The 21,003-nt window shown below is 36.5% G+C and overlaps 1 protein-coding gene across 1 annotated transcript in view; it reads right to left on the bottom strand.

Moving 5' to 3' along the window:
- Nucleotides 1-21,003, bottom strand: part of CERKL (CERK like autophagy regulator) — a 190,246-nt gene that overhangs the window by 43,289 nt on the left and 125,954 nt on the right. The window contains exon 4 of the mRNA XM_021006410.2: nucleotides 2,561-2,624. Within this exon, the coding sequence (XP_020862069.1) occupies nucleotides 2,561-2,624 (64 nt within the window). The remainder of the gene's footprint in view (nucleotides 1-2,560; nucleotides 2,625-21,003) is intronic.

The following is a 21,003-nucleotide window of genomic DNA, read 5'->3' as shown; positions in this document are numbered from 1 at the left end:
ACTCCTAGTGTTACAACTTCTTGCATAGGATACAAACAAGACAAAATTGACTGGCTGTTCAAATGTGATATCACAGTTTGAACAAAACAAAAGGAAAGGAAAGGAAAAGAAATATTATATTGATGGGTTTTATCAGATAAGATACATATGCTGCAGATTTCAAATTATTATAAGCACTAAATAAATCAAGGTACTTCAAGATTATGAAAATTAGAAATCAATGCACATCAATTTGTTCAAGAGGAAGCAATTATTTAAGTATTTTTGTGGGAAATAATTAAATACTTTTATTCACTCTGTCCAAAACCAAGAACATCATCTTTTCTCCTAAGTTAGCTCATCATCCTGTCCTCCTTGTCTCTATTAATGGCTTCACCATCCTTAGTACACAGGCAAACCTCCTAAGAGAATTATCTTTGATTTCTTCCTCTCTTTTGCCTCTACAACCAATTTGTTGCCCAGTCCTACAGACTCTACCTCCACAATGGATTTTTGCATTCATTCCTTTCTTTTCATTTTCACTATCACAATTCAAGTCCTCCTTACTTATTTTGAGGGGGTTTTATTTAAGAATCTTATTTTAACTTCTATATACCTAGTAGAATTGAAAAAGAAAAATGTAAATGAAATTGCAAGTCTCTGTTATGCAAAGCTGGCTTTTTTGTTCAAATGTATAATGAATTCAACATTCTCAAAACCTCTTGCTTTGGCTTTCCTTGAAAATAATATTGTTCTGGGGCACCTAGGTGGCTCAGTGAATAGAGCACTGGCTCTGGAGTCAGGAGGACCCGAGTTTAAATCCAGCCTCAGATACATAACACTCACTAGCTGTGTGACTCTGGGCAAGTCACTTAACCCCAATTGACTCACCAAAAAACAAAACAAAACAAAAAATGGAAAATAGTATTGTTCCACTCCAGTCTTTCCAACACACAACCAGCTACTAGAGTACTGTTCTTCAAGGACTGTTGTGATCAGGTCACACTTTCCATTCCTCTCCTCTAGTGCCCACAGGGCAGAAAAACAAAAAGACTAAACTTTTAAGCATGATATTCAAGGTTCTTAATTATATGGTTTCAACCTAACTATTTAGACTTATTTCTTACCACTCCCTGTCATACCCCGTGTTCTCCGGTTATAGTGGGCTATCTTTTATTTCCCAGACCTGCCCAGTGCTTTTCTGCCTACAGGCCTTTGCCTTATTTTCCCTTAAAATTCACAAAGCTTTTTAACACACCATCTCATTTGATATTTGGTGTGAGGTAAATACTACTAATACCCCTTTTATACAGAGGAGGAAACATGCTTAAAGAAATTAAGTGACTTGCTAGAGGTCATATACTCAGAAAGCATCTCAGGCAGGATCAGAATCCTGGTCTTCCTACTGCCAACTCCATTCATCATGCCACTCTATTACTCTAAGATAAGCACTAAAGCGTTACTAGAGACCTAAACAGGTTAAATAACTTGCCTGTAGCCACAAACCAAGAGTCTGAGTCATATTTGAATACTCAAGCTCTTGAACAGCACTCTATCCACACTATACTATATTGCCTCTATGGCAATAATTACAAACATGTAAATATGTTCTCCCACTATAAGGGGGTAGGGAATTGGATTACATGCATGAGGAAGCCCCCATGTCTTTGTCACATTGTTCTTTCCATTCAGAATGGTTTCCCCCTCTCCAAATCATACCCCTGCCTCACCATCATCTCTCCTTGTCAAAATACTCTCTATTCTTCAAGGTCCAGCTCTGAAGCTACCATTTCCATGGTAGTTTCACAGATTCACTCAAGGTCAAATATGATAACTACATTAAAATACTGTGAGAGCACAGAGGGAGGTTATATTATTTTTAGATGTGAGGATCTGTTTTTTTTTCTACACATAAAGTACCTGAAGCAGGACCATCTTTTGCCTTTCTTTGCATCCTCAGTACTTAGCATAGTACCTGGCACTGTGTGAGAGCTTAGTATAAGTTTCTTAACTGACTAATATATTTATGAGAGGTAGATCACACACTCCCACCCACCATACCTTGGAAATCCACTGGCAATAAACAACCACGCTTATAGGGCCACTGTGTACAGCATGATGAGAAAAAAAAATTGTTTTCCTACTTCTAAATGCTAAATCCCCCTTACCAATAGCTCTAGATTTCTATTAGTGAGAACACTTTTTCACCCTTAAATAAGTCCTGTGATTTCTTTATAATAGGGAAATCCTGATTAGGAAACTCTACCTATATAAATTGGCACCTGCACTGTAATTTGTAGTATTAGATTGTTGCTGGGGGAAATGAAAAGTTAATTAAGAGACTTGTCCATGGTCACATAGTCAGTATGTGTCCCAGGTGAGACTTGAACCAACTCTCTCTGACTTGAAGCTTGGCCTCGTTCCATCATGCCATGGACCCTTTCTTGGGCAAGAGTAAATGGTTCAATAAACATTATATAAATAAGCATATGATTCTTGGTTTAAGTATTCAAAAGTCAATGTTCCAAAATATTCTATAATAAAAAGAGTCATCTATTATATGTAAAATAACATAACCTACCCATCAAATTCTTGAAGTTCACATTCCTTTAGCAGTGACAGAGCATGTCCTTCATATTCTGTTACTATTTAAAAAACACATGAAAATGTTTTAAAAATTAAAATATAATGTATTTAACACCATTCAACTTGGTCTGGCACAATGTTAAGATAAAACATATGGTAAAGCAATAAAACAAAATTTATTCTTGAATACATTTTAATCATGGATTTCCCTGTTTTATAGTTTTATGAAAATACCATCACATATTGATTCAACTAAAGAAATCATTTGGTGTTACCCCACACCTAGTAACTTTCTAATTTACCTTGTTGTTAGCCCACTGAGTGTCCCCTAAATTAATAAGTATTTACTTTATATCTAATAAAATTAGCACCAGTAGCATTTAAAAACAAGGAATGTTTAGTTGGCATCTAACAGAAAATATCAAATTATGTTGGTGGTTCTTAAATTAATAAATTAGCTGAATTTTTCATATAAGATTAACTTACTAAAGAAAAATGTATGTATCTGGAACTGATACACTACAAAGAGAAGCTGAATGATGAAACGGAAAATTAAGCCAAATACCAGTAACAATAGGTTCTAATGCAAGGAGGAGTAGGAGGGGGATGATGGTGGTGCAAGTGCACACCAGTGTCTGTAGCCTCTAGAGGAAATGAATCTGTCATTCTACATTGCTGTCCCTGTGGTTGTTGATGCCCTATGTAGTATTGTAAATGCCAGTAAAGACACGATAAACTGGCATACTGCAGATGGCACAAAACATCATAACCACATTTAGCATTTTCCAGGGCAGCTTTGCCAGAAGAGACAGCCCAGCTGTATCTACCCATCAAAGATTTCTGCTGACTGACATGACACTTGCAGATGGATTTTTTGTGTAAGAATGTGCATCATTATATGCAAGATTACATTAATCTTTCATGCCTGTCTGTCCCTGGTGCCAGCATGGTTCAAGTTTTTGCTATAATGTTTTTAGATATTGTTAAAAATTATTAGTGATGGTGTCTAAAAGAATCATTCTGTATCCACCAGTGCTACAATGTAATTCTTCCATGACTTATTCAAATAACACTGACACATAGAAAAGACTTTCTAAATTAAAATCTATAAGAATAAAACCAGAGTGATATTAACTAGTTTTATCATTTAATATTAATAACATTTGAAGGCTACTTTAAATAAGCAAGATAATATTTATCATTAATTTACATTCACATGTAAATCATCTTAAATGCACACTATCAGAATATAATTCAATATGGCTAGTGCATTCCCATATTTGAAATAACAAAATACCATACATAACTCCAAGCCAAAAGTACAAGGCCGGGCATCATGAAGCAATGTGCAATGATACTCAAGTTGCTATTTCCCCACAAAAGCCTTTTTTTTTTTTTTACTAACAATTCAATCTTCTGAAATCCATTAAAAAATTAGCTTCAAAAGTTGCAGAGTGGAGATGGTATTTAAAATAAGGGGGAAAGATTTCAATGCAAGCTATTTTGTTTTCTTTCTTCATTCTTTCAGGTAAAATTTTAATTCTATGAAAATTATAACTTTGCCAAATTTGACAGAACAGTTTAGAAAGTTACTATACTCCTGATTACTGTAAATGTATTTTTTTTAATTCAATCATCAGTCTGGAATTCAGAGACATGCAAAAGCAAACACATTCCAAATTTTCACAGTGAACATATCCCAAATTTCATTTGGGCGAAGAAAACCTGGTCCATTGGGAAAATTTCTCTGTGGACTACTTCTCCTACAAGACAGTGCATCATCTTCGCAGTGTGGTGATGTCACCTCTCATGTCTTCTAATTGGATGGATACATTTCCAGTATGCCCAGTTTTATGAAATAATAGAGTCTCTTGGGGCATGGTAAAAGGTAAAATTATGAGTGCTGAAGAGGAGAGCCTGTAGCAAAATTTAAAAAAATGAAGAGACGTGGAAAGTTGCAGAGAGAAGCTTCTACTCCGGTTCCTGGGAAGTCCATGGCACTGCCCAGAAGGCAGTCTGGAGAGTATGGCAGTTATAACTAGATAACTGATAGATAGCTGAGATAAGCCTACAGCTAGAACTTCAGCACTCTGACAGAGAGGGAAGTGATCAAGTAGAGCTAGTTGGCAGTTGTTTGGTGTGTCTACTGAAAATCTTTGATCCTTGACACCATTTTGTTATTTAATGCGTTATTATCTTTTGATTAAATTCCATTTTGCATTGAAGTTGCGTTATTGGGTTTTATCAGGCACACTGATTCACTGGATTGCAGGCTTATTGCCATGGATTTGAATAAACAATAAGTATATGAATATATGTGTGTATGATAGAGAGAGAGAGAGAGAGAGAGAGAGAGAGAGAGAGACAGAGACAGAGACAGAGAGACAGAGAGAGTCAGAAAAAGAGAGAGACAGAAAGAAAGAGGGGAAAGAGAGAAGAAAGCAGTATCAGAAAGCTAGGAAGTACTGAGGAGTTCCAGCCATATGGAGACCTAAGAAGGGCCCATAATCTGTTTCTGGCTTCTCTGTTATTTTCCTTTTATCAAGTTAAGACTGAATATTAAGTCAAACTAAGGTTACCTCCTTTTGTATTACAAGCATCCATTTAATGTTTTCCCCTTTCATCCTCCAAATCTTTTTCAAAAGACTAAATTTGACTACAAAGCTTCCCAGTGAAAATTCCTAAATATCAGATTAGCTTACTCAAGTGATGACCTATTGTTGTGTGGCAAAATGCCACTGACATTTTGCTGTTTATTTCTGAAATGATATTGTGGAGTGGTGCCCAGGAATGAGACTTGACATTCATTGAACATTTTTGGTTTTGGTGAAACCTATTGATTGTGATGGTAATGCCATTCTGCGCACTTTGAGGGAATAGATAGTATAGGCTCAAAGACAAAGTAATGGAGATAAAGCATTAGCTTTATTATGCATACAATTTTATACAGTGGAACATTATAACATCCCCAAAGATAAAACTTTCAATAACAAATGGAACTGTTAGGAACTAGTTATTAACTGTGACATTTCTCCACCCCTTGTCACTCCTGACCAAGAAATAATGAAAACATTTAAAGGATTTCTGCCAAGAGGAGTGATTTAGAATTAAGTGAAAATCCTGCTGTACATTGGGACAACACAATCCTCAGTAGCTCATGATTCAGTAGAAACATCATTCTCAAGAGAGCCCTGACATCCACACCTGCATTAGCAACTGATGACCCTGTGACAATAACTTGTTATTACTGCAAGGGGCACAATATGGGAAATCACAGTTCTATTCAAAAGGACATCCCCATTCAAAAAGAGAGGATGAGTCCTTTGTATTCTTTGCAGGACATGCCACCAAAGTAATGAAAAAGTGTCAGAGGATTAATACAGAAAAAGTCAGGAAGCTAATGAAATACCCAAGATGTACTGCTTTTGATCTCATATGATCTCTTAAAAAAACAAAACATGAAGCATCTCAAAGTCACGATACTAGTGCTTCTGTCATGGTTACATGGACATTTTGGTGGCACTGAGAGTATGCAGGATATCTAATGACAACCCTTTGATACTATTCAACATGAAAGAGAGAAGGCCTCCAAGTACTATCACATTTGAAAAGGCTACTCCAGAAAGTGGTGATAAAAGGAACGAGGCCTATAAATCTTAGCAGAATATCAGACTGATGAGCATGGGCAGGGAGTTAACATGTCATCAGTCCTCATGGGAAAAAACGGTCTTCATCTGTTCAGTAGGTTCCTACCAGTTTAAGCATATGGGCTGATGAATTTAGGAGGCATCCACTAATTTTTTAGTAGTCATGGAAATAGTACCTTGTGACATGAATTGTTTGCAGCTGTTGATATATTGGGAATATCTCATCATTTATGTAAAATCACTAGAAGAGCATAAGGAAAGGCTACATAAAGCATTGGATCAGCTAAGAGCCAGCAGTCTAAAGCTGTCAATTGATATGCACTGATTCTTTAGAGCCTCTGAAAATTATGTGAGTCATGTAGTCCTTCAGAGTGAAAAATGACCAGAGAAAACAGAAGCAATTGACACCTGGCCTTATTCAAAGAATTTCTGGGAGCCTAAGACTTTTCTATAATTATATAGCTGCTATTAAAATCTTGAGAAGAAATATGTAATTATCGCTAAGTCACTCATTGACCTTTCTCAATGGTCATGAAGAAGCAAAGACAGAAGGACAAAAAGGGATAATCTGTTTTGAAAGCCCTAGAATCATTTAAAGATTGCTGTAATGAGGAACATGAGCAGGCAGCTTTTAAGGATTCATCAAATACTTCATATATGCACCACTGTTGGCTTTTTCAAGACCTTTCATGTGTCACACATTGATACATGGTTGGAGTTTTATAAAAGCAGTTTTATACCAAGAGATGGCTGGCAGAAGCCAACTACATTCATCATTAGAAGACAACATTATCCTACCTATAGCCTTAAGTACTTGACTTGGAAATGAGTGATAGCTATTAAGTTCTAAGATGACACATGGATGTTGATTTTAAGTTTGGATGGACAATCCATGGTTGAATACTGCTTGAAAGAGATATGCATAGTGCAGAGATATGCAACCAACTATGAGTTCAAGGTGAATTATCAATCAGGAAAGGCTAATAGTAATGCAGGTGGACAATCTCATAGAACCCACATCTTCAAATTCATGGAGATAACCACAGAAGGAAAAGAAGGCAATCTATGACATTCAGAGATACAAGCTACTAACATAAGAAAGTCAAGTGGACAGTCTGCACTTTCCACCAGTTTGTATGCTATCTGTGGATGCAAATCTTGTGGTACTGGTTCAGCCCATCCTGAACTTCCCCATTTGTCCTTGGCTAACTGATAGCAGGGGTAAATGCATGATCAAGCACCATATAAGACATGAGTTTAAAGGAGAAGGAATTTAATTAAAACCCAAGAGCAAGATGAATATCACCGAACTGAGTCAAGAAGTAAGCATTCTTGAGACTTGTACCTCCTCAAACCCAGTGACAAGTTTGCTTCTCTCTAGCTCCACAGTGTCTGTGAGTTTAAAAGGAGAAATTAAGGAGAAAAAAACCAGACCAATGTCTACTTTATCACAGTTGTGAATAGCAAAGATGTGAATAGCAAATGACCTCCTCTCAGCTCTGGCAGAAAGTGAGATATATTCATTGTGGGGGGATGTCATACTCTTTAAGAATATTGGTTCTGGATAGCAACTCAGATGATCTTGAATCACCAACATTTCAGCCAATAAATTTGCTAGACATTGCATATCAAAAGCAACTGAATGTCCTAAGTGATCTCGAAGCAATTGAAAGAATACATGTTCTTCAAATGATCTGGAGAGCTTGGATTTTGCATATGGATAAACTATATTTCAGCTCCTAAGAGTTTCTGGAGCAGAAAATCACATAACATGTGAAACAATGAAGATAGTATGTTTCTTAGAATATGCTCTTGTAAGAAAGTCTTGTACAAAGAGTAAGTTGGACTCAGCTTTGATAGTAAGAACTTTCCACCTTTTGTTGTGTTTAAAATTTTTTTTCATACTGGACGCTGTGGGAACAAGCATGTGGTAGTAGTTAATGCTTGAAAACTTAATAGGAGATTGGAAATTTTATGATCAAATAATACAGGATGAACTTAATTCCAGAAGTATAAAATTGCTGATGAAGTTGTTGATATTGTTATCAATAAAGTACTATAAGCATTTTATTAGCTCTTTAGATAAATCCCAGCCATATCTTGGGAGAAGACATAATAGCTGAAGAAGGTTAAGCCTTGAAAAATTCCCAAGGACAATGATAATGTATGGAATAATGTATAATGCAGCATCTGGAACATTCTCAGATTGTAAAAAGAAATGAAGATTTTTTTTGCAAAAACCATAGTCTGTAGAGGTGCAACATGCTCAGCTTGGGGTTATTTTTCAGATTAGGTAAAAATGATCAATCACAATGTAACTATCAAGGCAAACATTTATATGACATGCTGTATTTAAAAGTTGATGGTTTTCTTAGGATAGATCTCCTATATATGACCACATATGGGTTATTACTATCAGAGGACCAATGGCTTCTGAGCACAAGAATTATTGGTGACATATAGATGTAGTGAAATGTTTTATACAGCCCCCTTCTCTATCCAAAGTAATTTCCCAATTACCTTTTAATGTTAGGAACATGCTATGCATTATCCCAGAGTTCTTTCTTTACAGAAATGTTTTAATTATAAATTTAATAACAATGAACAAAAATAATCACCTTCTCTCCTCCTCTTGGCTTCCTTCAAAATTCAGCTCAAATCTTACTTTCTTCAGGAGGACTCCCCACTGCCCCCTTGTTATTACTGTCCATCTACTCTGTATATGTCTTGTATGAGCACAGTGACTTACACGTTGTCTTTTTCTTTAGAATCTGTGCTTCTTTGAGGGCAAGAACAATGTTTTCCCCTTTCTTAGTATTGTCACAGCTTAACACAATGTCTGGCACTTTGTAGGTGCTTCACAAATGCTTGTTGAATGACCCACTTCAAATGCCTTTGCTTTATCATTTCTCTTTCGATATTAGCACTGTAATCTAGGGAGTGTTGGTTTCTCTTGGTGCTTTAGTCTAGGGAACACTGCTGATTTCTCAGGTACTACAGAGGAAGGAAGGCTCTCAGTACATCTCTCTCCTACTACCTGCCCCCTCCACTGTTCTCTGTCTCACACATTTTCCTCCTCAGTTCTTGCAACTTAATATTTTCCCACCACCATCACCACCACCACTCTCCCCATGAGATTCCCACCTTAAGAAACAAAACAAAACAAAACTGCATCACTGGATGAAGTGGTCATGCTAGAAACCGCATTCAGATCCTTCTGGAAGAGGTAATCCACAAACAATTTACCCCATGAGCAATACTGCTCAGCCCAAAGTGTGTGAACATGGATCCCTTCGTGCAGCCCTGCCAGAGAGTGAAATGAGTGGGGAAGCAGGAGCTAAGTGTGTTAGGGTTTAGTCTTCTCTACTGGTAATTTATCGAGTTGTTACCTTTAGAGTTCTTGGTGTCTTAGCCTGTAAGGACAGCTGCAATTGCTTCACCTCTTGCAAATAATTCTTATTTTCAGAGAGTTTTTATTGGCTGGGATAATTGTAGGAAAATGTTTAGTCCTCCATCTTGATGGTCATGTGGTACAGAAGTCCAATCCCACTATGTCCATCTGTTTCACTGATGTTTAGGTTCAGGTGTGCAGGTTATGTTATTTTGGGTTGCATCTTGAGCTCCTTTGCCTTTTGGAATATCTGATTCCACGCCCTTCTACAGTTTCTGGTGGGTGCAGTATTATGCTCTCAGGAATCCATAGGCTTCTGTGTTTCAGCAGCTTCTACTTCAATTTGCTTTGTATTGCAATATTTTTAGAGATGTTTGTAATATTCTAAATATCTTATTCCTCATCTTCCATTCTACTTTTTGTGACTTCTCTGTTGACATGTTTATGCTCTGAGTTTCCTAATTTTTTTTCCTTCCGAGATCTTTGATGGTTTCAATCTTTTTTTCCTTATATTCTTATCACTCCATTTCAGAATCTCTACCTTCCCCCTTTTGATACCATTTACCTGCAAAGCTGGACCTCAAAGTTGTCTCAGTCTCCTCCTGCATTGGGGAATTTACTCTTCACCAGCCTCATTCCCTGTCTCAGGTAACTTCTAGGGGGACAAAACTGGCCACAACTGTATGCCAGTCATCTTTCTTTTTCAGCTGAACCCTGTACCCTAGCTTCTTCCTCTAGTTCCTTCCTTATTCTCTGGATAGGCTGAGTCAGTGTCTACTCCTCTTTTAGGCTTAAGGAAGGTTGGAATAGATGTCCTGGGTAGAGTTTCTGTAGCCTTAAAGTTTCCTAACCTAAGAGCCCACCCATGGAGAGTAAGGGTCTCCTCTTCTCCTATAGCTCCCATTCTTCAGCACTCTGGTTGGACAGAATTGATATATGTTACTTAATGCAATAGATATTGGAACAGGAAGGAATATCTGACTGAGCCAAGTCTGTAGGAGATTCCAATAGCCTGTAGGAGCATTAGAACTCATGGTGGAGACAGAAGGGAGGAATCAAGCATTTATTAAGAATCTGCTCTGAGCTACACACTTTACAAATATTATCTTATATGATCTTCCAACAACCCTGTTAGACAGGTACTATGACGTTTATTAACCTTTTATAGTTGATGAATTTGAGACCATCAGATGTCAAGTGGTTTGCTTAAGGTCACACAGATGATAAGTGTCCAAGGTCAGATTTGATTTCAAGACTTCCTGAATGTAGACTGGTGCTGTATCCACAGCACCACTTAACTGCTCATTTGAGGCTAAGTTATAGTTGTAAGACTCACAGAACAATTAAGATGATGGTGATGATGATGATGATGATGGTGATAACTAGAATTTATATATCACTTTAAGGTTTGGAAAATGCTTTATGTATATTACCTAATATGATACTCACAACAGCCCTATGAAATAAATGCTATTATTACCCCATTTTACAGATGAGGAAACTGAGGCCCACAGAAGATAAGTGACTGTCCAGGGTCACCCAAGAAGAATTCAAACTCAGTTCCCAAATCCCACCTCAAAAACCTTTAGTAGATCTCCAATTGTCTAACAAATAAAGCATTAGAAATCCTGATCCTGGGTTGTCCCTCCCTCTACATTCTGGGCCCAACCTACCTTCCAATGTTATCACACAGTATTCCCTTTTATATATGAGCCATTTTAGCCAAATTGAACATCTCTGCTCATCTCCATGCCTGGAGTGGGTTCCAAGTCCAGTATTTGTCAGCTGAAATCTTGTTGTTCTCTGGAACCTCAAATCTTCCACTTTCTCCATAAGATCCTCAATGACTATCCCAGAGTCAAGCGATCTCTCCCTCATCAAATTTCTCCTAGCACATTGCCTTAGACCTCTTTGAATTTAGCATGCCCTGCCTCATATTCTCCTTAATTACCTTTTTTTTCTTCATGTTAGGTTGTGATTTCTTTGAAAGTAGCTTGGTTTTCTGCCTTCTATCTTTGTATCCCAAGTACCTAACCAGTGCTTGTACATAGTAGTTATTCCATTTTTGTTAAATTTAATTGGAATAATTCTAAAATGTTGTGAATTAGTCCAAAGCACTAAGTTGTTTAGTTGTCTTCTTCAATACCACATATATTAAATGAGTAGCAATGTATATTCTGTGTCATTTTTCAGCCTCTTTCAGTAAATTGTTTTTTGTTGTTATTGTTTAGTCATTTCAGTCATGTCTGGCTCTTCATGGCCCCATTTAGGGTTTTCCTGGCAAAGATGATGTAGTAGTCTGCCATTTCCTTCTTCAAATCATTTTACAGATGAGGAAACTGTGACAAACAGTGTTAAGTGACTTGCCCAAGGTCACACAGCATCCCATATATCTAAGATGTTCTTTCTTATGTCTAAAAATAGCTGCTCTAATTTAATTTCAACACATTTTCTTTTAATTCATTTAATATCTATCCAGAAAATTTTTTATTGAGTATCTACTAACCTGAGTGGAAAAGGTAGGGGAGATGGTCTAAGTAAAGCTGGCAAGGCTGGTGCACACCGAGAAGCACTTCACTACTCAGACCATAATCTCTAACCCCTCTTATCCTCTGTATTCTGTTCATGGGTCCCTTGGCTCTGATGAGTTTTCTTGCCTTATCCTTCTGGGTGGGCAGCTAGGTGGAACAATGGATAAAGTGTTGGGCCTGGAGTCAGGAAGACTCATCTTCCTGAGTTCAAATTCAATCTCAAACATTTACTAGCTGTGTGACCCTGGGCAAGTCACTTAACCTGTTTGGCCCAGTTTCCTCATCTGTAAAAGAGCTGGAGAAGGAAATGGCAAACCACTCCAGAGTCCTTGCCAAGAAAACCCCAAATGGCGTCATAAAGAGTCAGATATGATGGAAATGAATGAACAACAATCTTGCTGGGGCCCAGGCTTCCACATCAATTTTCTGGACATTCCATGTCATACTGCCTTGTTTTCTAGCTTCCACGATTGGCATGTAAGCTCCTTTAGGGCAAATAATACCTTGTTTGCTTGTACTTGTATCCCCAGCATTTAACACAATGGCTGGCACATAATAAGCTCCTAAAAATGGTCAATCTATCTATCTATTATAATGCAAGACTCTGTAGTAGTACTGTAAATAATAGAAAGATAGATAAAACATGACCTTTGACCTCAAGCAACTTAGGGTGTAGTAGGTTAGATTTTATATGGAGAGAAAATAAATACTATCTTACTAATTATAAAATGATAGCTATAGTGGAAACCATTATAATGCAAGTGTTAAGAACTAAAATTCTCCTATGATCATAATTAATGACTCACACATGTAACATTTTATGCTTACAAAATTCTTTCCTCACAACATCTCCAAGAGTAGGTATTTCAATTATTACTCCCCATTTTAGAGAAGTGGCAACTGAAAGCACAAGGTTAAATGTTTTATAGAGGGACATCATTAGCTAGTATTTGAGTGGGGACTTGAACTCAGATATCATTTCTCTAAGACCTCTGCTTTGTCCACTAATCTATACACCCTTAAAAGGTAACCCCGTCTAATTTAGCTTCAAACTGTTTGTAACTGTTCAGTTTAGGGAAATATGCTACACATTCAAACATGTTAAGGCATCATTATAGTAGAATAACAAGTTATATGTGACTTTCTACTCTAATAATTTGCCCTTTGCCCATTGCTTAGCTAAGTAAGCCTGACCTTTCAATATTTTTTCATAAGATCTATTTTTCTCAACTCCTATCAAGTTCATTACCTTTTCTTAGAGTTATATTCTAAACCATTTTATAAAGCCATTATCATAAAATCTTCCATGCTATTAAAAATTCTTAGTGTAAAAGTTTCTAAAACTTCCTTTAGAAATCTGTTTCAGATTTAACAACACAAAGGTTTTTTTTTCTTATTTTCTAATATAAATACCTCCTGAAGCAATTTAAACCCATCTTCCTTTCCTATTCTCAGTGGATGAGGGAAAACAGCTGTTTTTCCCTCTCCATCATCCATGTAGTATCATACCATGTGGAGATTACTAATAAGTTCCCCTTCAGCCTTCTCTTCTTCAGGCTGGATATCTCTGGTTCTTTTAACCATTTCTAATGAGGTTAACCTATCTAATAATTGCTCAATTCTGTTGCTCTGCTCCTATCTATCAAATTCCCTACTTTTAACGCATATAGCCAGAATGAACATAACACTCAGATAAACATCTGACCATTACAGAAGAAGATGATGATTATGTGGTAGAAGAATTACATGATTCTTATCTCTACTATTTCTTATACAATCTAATATCATATTTGGTATTCTAATAATCATACTACATGCTTACTAAAATTTGTCCTTTGGTATATAATGGCTAATGAAATGTTTTTCATCTATGCTAGTGCAAAGTCAGTCTTATCTTGATTTTGTAGAGTTTGTTTTTCTTTAATATGTGTCTTCTACTACCTTGCTACCCCACTGTTTATTATTTCTCATTTTCAAAGTTCCCTCACTAATTTGCCAAAGAGCTCCTCAATTCTACCTACAATAGCTGACTTATTAGATCCAGCAACAAAGGGATAATTTGCTTTTGTCCCACCTACACTATATATTAAACTTTCATGACTATTTTGTCTACTTATGATTCCAGACTCGTATACTATTAACTCCCCACTTCTTCATCTGAAACTTATGTCATCTTAGAGTTGGTAATTACCATATAAGGGAACACTGAACAGTCACATATGTATTTTGGCATAAAGAAGATTTCAGATAAGTATGATGCCATGTCTTATAAATGAAATGGCTTGAGAGGCATTGAAGGTTTTCAAGAACAAAATTCCAAAAAAATTACCATAATATTATATCATACACAACTTTCAGTTTTTTAAAATACTATGCTTACAATAATCATTTTGAGGTATGAGTAAGATTATATCCCTTTTACAGATGAGTAAACTGAGTCAAAAAGGTTAAGTGATTTGCTTTGAATCATATAAATAGGGAGTGGCAGAAGTGCAGATTAGAATCCAGGTCTCCTGATTCCAAGCCTAGTACTCTTTCTTCTACACCTCATCATATATAATCTCAGTGAGGAAGGAGAGGAGGAGGTATCTGAAGATACCAGGGTGGCTGGATAGAGAGTTCTCTGTTAAAAGAGTAGGGAGAGAAATATAACCAAAGATAAATAATGAAGAATGGCAATGAACTGTAATGACAGTATGAGGAAAGATAAAGCTCAGGATGAGTTTGAAGATTGTAAAAAATGCTAATGATAATAAAATAGGTTTTTGAAAAAATGTGTTTAGAGATTGAACAACCAGGGGCAGGCTGCTGCCTGAAGATAGTTTACTATTAGATGACAGAGAGAGAAAAAAAATTACTGCATTCATATTTGACTTAGATCTCTTTTAAGCATAATTATCTTTAGATTTGAAATTGAAGCCACTGGAGTGTATTGGATGAGGGAGTAATGTGATCAGACCTGAACTTTAGGAAAATCACTTTGGTAATTGAGTGGAAGATGGAGAAAGGAGATACTTGAAACAAGGAGAACAATTATGAGGCTATTGAAATAACCCATCCAGATAGAAGGTGATGAGGGCATGAGCTATGATCACATGAGTAGAGAGGAGACATGCAAACAATTTTGTGGAGGCTGAAAAGACAAGATCTGAGAACTGACTGAATATGTGGGGTTGGAGAGAGTCTTCATCCTCTCCAATCTGTTCCACTGCTCTGATCTGACACTGACCTAGGCTAGTGTCCTGGTAATTTAATTTTGATACTAGAAAAAATGACACAATTTCTGGTCATTCAAAAATTACCTAAAAGAGGTTTGTGTGGTCATGGAAGAAGAAGACATTCAATAAAGATAAGCATCAAGGACACTTTAAGATTATGAACAAAGTCACCCATCATCCAAGCATCAGAGTGACCTTTGCATTCCTCCTGTGCTGCTTTGTACTCAGGCAATGAGGAAGTAAAGTCAATGGTCTGATCCTTTTTTCTCAATATCTGTTAAGGAAAAAACAGCCTAACTTGCATTGGGGAAGGGTTTAGAATCTATCCTATTGTTTAGGAACATCAAAAACAAGAAAAGGGGAGGTAGGCTTCTTACTCACAGGGTACTACCCCAGAAAACAAAGTCCTCCAAGAGTGCCTGTTATAGCCCAAAGGTAATATGGGGTACAGATGACAGGTACTCTGGAGGGGAAATTTTCCCAATGACACCTGCACAGTTTTCATTGTGAATGCTTGAATAATGGTTAGGTTATAATGGCCCTGAGGCCCAGGGGAGAAGGAAGGAATTTTGGATATTACATAGTAGAGAGAAGAGGAAATATTTGGAGGAAAGTGTCAGGGCATATGGTAGATGTGGTCATTTTGGAGACAAACACCAAAATTGGCTAGCTCTCAGAGGGTAGAATTTGACCCATTTTATCATTCTCTTCTTGGTTGATTGTAAACCTCTTGGGATCAGACCACATTTCCCTTAGAGTTAGGTCAAGGCCCCCCGCTTGGAGGTCTGCTGCTTTTGGCATCTGAAAGATGCAGATTCATGGAATCTCAGAATTTCGGAGTTGGAAGAGACAAACTTAGACACCTAGTCCAACTCATACCTGAAAAAGATTTCTTTCTATAATGCTTCCATCATATATACTTTGCATAAGGACATCCAATGTAAAAGAATCCATTTCACTTTTAAATAAATCTAGTTTGGAGGTTTGTTTTTCCTTTCTTGAAAATTTTTTTTTCTGTAATTCATAGTCCTGCTCACTTGGGACAAGCAAAACAAATCTAATACATCTTCCAAATAGCATCCCTCAAAATACTTAAAGTCAGCAGAGCCAAGATGGTAGAATAAAGGCAGGAACTTGCTGGAGCTCTCCCAAATTACTCTCCAAGCAACTTTAAAATAATTTCTCAAAACAAATTGTGAGGTAGGAGAACCAACAAAAAGATGCAGCAATATAGTTTTCCACTACAAGACAAAGTAGAAGGTTGGCAGGAAAGTTTTATCTCTTTGGAATGAGGCCATGCCCTGGCAGAAGCAGGATGTAATCAGTAAACCAACAGCAGGCCTTGGGGGAGACTAAATCAGTGGTGGTGACTTCTGGAGCTCTCAGCCCACAGACAGTAAGGTGGTCAGACAACTGGTTAGAAAGAGATAACAGAAGACTCTTTGCTAGCACTTGGTGAAGGACTCTGTTGCATCACCCATATGAGGATCCAAGATGCAGACCTGAATCATAATCCCAGGGAAAGAAGGAACACACACAGTAGAGCTCACAGATGGAGGGCAGCAGGGACCCTGGCCATAGTTGCAGAGTAAAACATGGTACTTGAGGTTGTTCACAGACTATAGCACAGGCCAGGAGAACAGTAATCACATCTCTCCTTAGATGATTACCACCTTGGAAGAACCAAAGACTTACAGACCATCAGAACTAGCTCTGAAAATGGCAGCCAAAAAAAAAACCTTGAAGCTTGGGACAGTGCCTCCTCCATCCCAGCAGCAGAACCCAACTGTAACATAAATTTAGAGATTAAGAAACAGACAGGAAAAATGAGAAACCAACAAAGAACCTGACTGTAGAAAATTACTATGGTGACAGGGAAGGTCAAAACAGAAACCCAGAAGAGGACAACAGTGTCAAAATGGCTACATGAAAAGCCTCAAAGAAGAATGTGAATTGTTCTCAGACCCCAAAAAATGTACTGGAAGAGCTCAAAAAGATTTTAAAAATCAAATAAGAGAGGTAGAGCAAAAAACGGAAAAAAGAAATAAGTAATTCCAGACAATCATGGGGGAAAAAAAGAGTCAAGAGCTTGGTAAAGTTAGCACAAAAAAATGGAAAAGGAGGTACAAAAATTCACTAAAGAAAACAATTCCTTAAAAAGTAGAATTGGACTAAAGAAAAAGGAGGTATAAAAGCTCTCTGAAGAAAATAATTTCATAAAAATTAGAATTGGGCAAGTAGAAACTAATGACTCCATGAGACATCAAGAAACAATTAAAAAAAAAAGAATGAAAAAAATAGAAGAAAATGTGAACTATTTCATTGGAAAAACAATTGACCTAGAAAATTGATCAAGAGAGATAATTTAAGAATTATTGGACTACTTGAAAGCCATGATAAAAAAAGAGCCTAGACATCATATTTCAAGAAATTATTAAGGCAAACTCTCTTGATATTCTAAAACCAGAGGGTAAAACAGAAATTGAAAGAATCCACCATCATCTCCTGAGAGAGATCTGAAAATGAAAACTCCCAGGAATATTATAGCCAAAGCTCCCAGGTCAAAGAGAAAATACTGCAAGCAGCCACAAAGAAAGAATTCAAATATCATGGTATCACAGTCAGGAAAACACAGGATTTAGCACCTTCTAACATTAAAGGATCAGAGGACTTGGAATATGATATTCTGGAGGGCAAAGGAGCTATGATTGCAACCAAGATCCATTGATCCAATCAAACAGATTATAATCCTTTGGGAAGGGAAGGTGAGCATTTAATGAAATAGAGTACTTTTAAGCATTACTGATAAAAAGACCAGAGCTGAGCAGAAAATCTGATTTTAAATACAAGACTCAAGAGAAGCATAAAAAAGATGAACAGGAAAGAAAAATCACAAGGGATTTAATAAGATTAAATTGTTTACATTTCTACATGTAAAGATAATATTTGTATCTCCTAAGAATGTTATTATTATTAGGGTAGTTACAAGGCATATGCATAGGGCATAGGAGTGAGTTGTCTGAAGGAATCTTTTTTAAAAAAAATAAAAGCAGTGGAAAAAGTGGAAGGCAGAGGTAGAATGGGGAAAATTATCTCACATAAAAGAGGCATGAAAGAAAGGGCTTTTACAGCTTCAACTGAAAAAAGTAGGGGCAAAAATCCTGATCTCAGACAAAGCAAAAGCAAAAATAGATCTAATTATAAGAGAGAAGCAAGGAAACTACATCTTGCTAAAAAGTGCCATAGACGATGAAACAATACCAACACTAAACATATATGCACCAAAAGATACAGCATTCAAATACTTAAAGGAGAAGTTAAAGGTGTTAAAGCAGGAAATAAACAACAAAACTATCTAGTGGGGGCCCTCAACTTTTCCCTATCAGAACTAGATAAATCTAACCAAAAAATAAACAAGAAGATAAGGAAATAAATACAATTTATTGAAAGCTGGATATAATACACCTTTGGAGAAAACTGAACGGGAATAGGAGAACATACCTTTTTCTCAGTGGTACATGGCACCTACACAAAAATTGACCATAAGGTAACACACTCAAAACCAAATGCAGAAAAGTAGGAATATTAGATGCATCTTTTCAGCTGATAATAAAATAAAAATTACAATCAATAAAGGGCCAAGGGAAGATGGATTAAAAATTAACAGGAAACTAAATGATCTAATTCTAAAGAATGAGGCAATCAAAAGAAATGGGAAAAAATCAATAATTTTACTAAAGAGAATGACAACAATGAGACAACATATTAAAATTTTTTGGGATGCAGGCAAAGCAGGAGTTAGGAGAAAAATTATGTTTCTAAATGCTTACATCAATAAAATAGAGAAAGAGCAGATCCATGAAATGGGCATGCAGCTGGAAAAAAAAACTAGAAAAGGAACAAATTATAAATACCCAGTTATCAAAAGGTAAATCCTGAAAGATCAAAGGAGAGATTAATAAAATTGAAAGTAAGAAAACCATTGAATTAAATAAAACTAGCATCTGGCTTTATGAAAAACTCAATAAAACAGATGAACCATTGGTTCATTTGATTTTGCAAAAAAGGAAAGAAGAAAACCAAATTACTAATATAAAAAATGAAAATGGTGAATTTGCAACCAACGAAGAGGAAATTAAAGCAATTATTAGGAGCTTTTTTTGCCCAGTTATATGCCACAAAACCTCGCAATCTAAGTTAAATAGGTGAATATTTACAAAATACAAAGTATTCAGATTAACAGAAGAGGAAATAGAATATTTAAATAACACCCTCTTAGAAAAAGAAAATGAACAAATCATCAATGAATTCCCTAAGAAAAAATCCCCCAGACCAGATGAATTCACAAGTGAATTCTACCAAACTTTTTTTTTTCTAACATAGGCCTTATTTGTAATCATCCCTTAATAATGAATTGCAGCAGATTATTTTATAATACCATAATAGATCAAGGGTTATAAATGATCTCAGAAGCCAGCTAGTCCAGCTCCTTCATTGTTGTAGTTGTATAGTCCCTTTCCTGAAAAACAAAGTTTCTTAACCTTTCTATGGGTCCCGGACCCCTTTGACAGACTGGTGAAACCCAGAATTACTTTTTTGTAAATAGTATTTTATTTTTTCCAATTACATGTAAAGAGAGTTTTCAACATTCATTTTTATAAGATTTTGAGTTCCAAATTTTTCTTCTCTCCCTCCCTTTCATCATCCCTCCCCAAGATGGCAAGCAATCTGATATGCTATACATGTAGAATCATGTAATCATATTTCCAGATTAATCATGTTGTAAAAGAAGAAACAGAACAAAAGGGGAAATCCACAAATAATAAAAAAAGTGAAAATAGCATGCTTCAATCTGCATTCAGACTACCTAGTTCTTCTCTAGATGTGGATAGCATTCTCCATCGTGACTCTTTTGGAATCGTCTTGGATCATTCATTGTATTGCTGAGAAGAGATAAGTCAATCATAATTGATCATGACACAATGTTGCTATTACTGTGTATAATGTTCTCCTGGTTCTGGTCACTTCACTCAGCATCAGTTCACATCTTTCCAGGTTTTTTCTGAAATTCATTTGCTCATCATTTCTTATGGCACAACAGTATTCCATTACATGCCTATACCACAACTTCTTCAGTCGTTTCCCAATTGATCATCATTTCCCTAATTTCCAATTCTTTGCCACCACAAAAAAGAGCTGCTATAAATATTTTTGTACATGTAGGTTCTTTTTCCCTTTTTTAAAGATCTCTTTACGATAGAGGCCTAGTAGTGGTATGCTCTTTAGGCATAGATCCAAATTGTTCTCCAGAATGGTTAGATCAGTTCACAACTCTACCAACAATGCATGAATGTTCAGTTTTTCAGGGGGCAGAGTCAAGATGGAGGAGTAAATGTAGTGACTTGCTTGAGCTCTCCCCCGAACTCCTCCAAATACCTATAAAAAATGGTTCTAAACAAATTCTAAAGCAGCAGAACCCACAAAAAAAGACAAAGTGAAAAAAATTTCCAGGCCAGGACAACCTGGATGGTTGATCAGAAAGGTATAACATGCAGGGCTGGGAGAGGAACATAGTTTGGCATGGGTGCACAGGCTGCAGCAAACTGGGAGCAGGCCTCAGAGGACTGAATTGCAGGCAGCTGTGGTGGTTT

Source organism: Phascolarctos cinereus, unplaced genomic scaffold (genome assembly GCF_003287225.1).
Source record: "Phascolarctos cinereus isolate Bilbo 61053 unplaced genomic scaffold, phaCin_HiC Scaffold_726;HRSCAF=1367, whole genome shotgun sequence".
Classification (NCBI taxonomy): domain Eukaryota; kingdom Metazoa; phylum Chordata; class Mammalia; order Diprotodontia; family Phascolarctidae; genus Phascolarctos; species Phascolarctos cinereus.
This window is presented reverse-complemented; position numbering and strand designations above follow the sequence as displayed.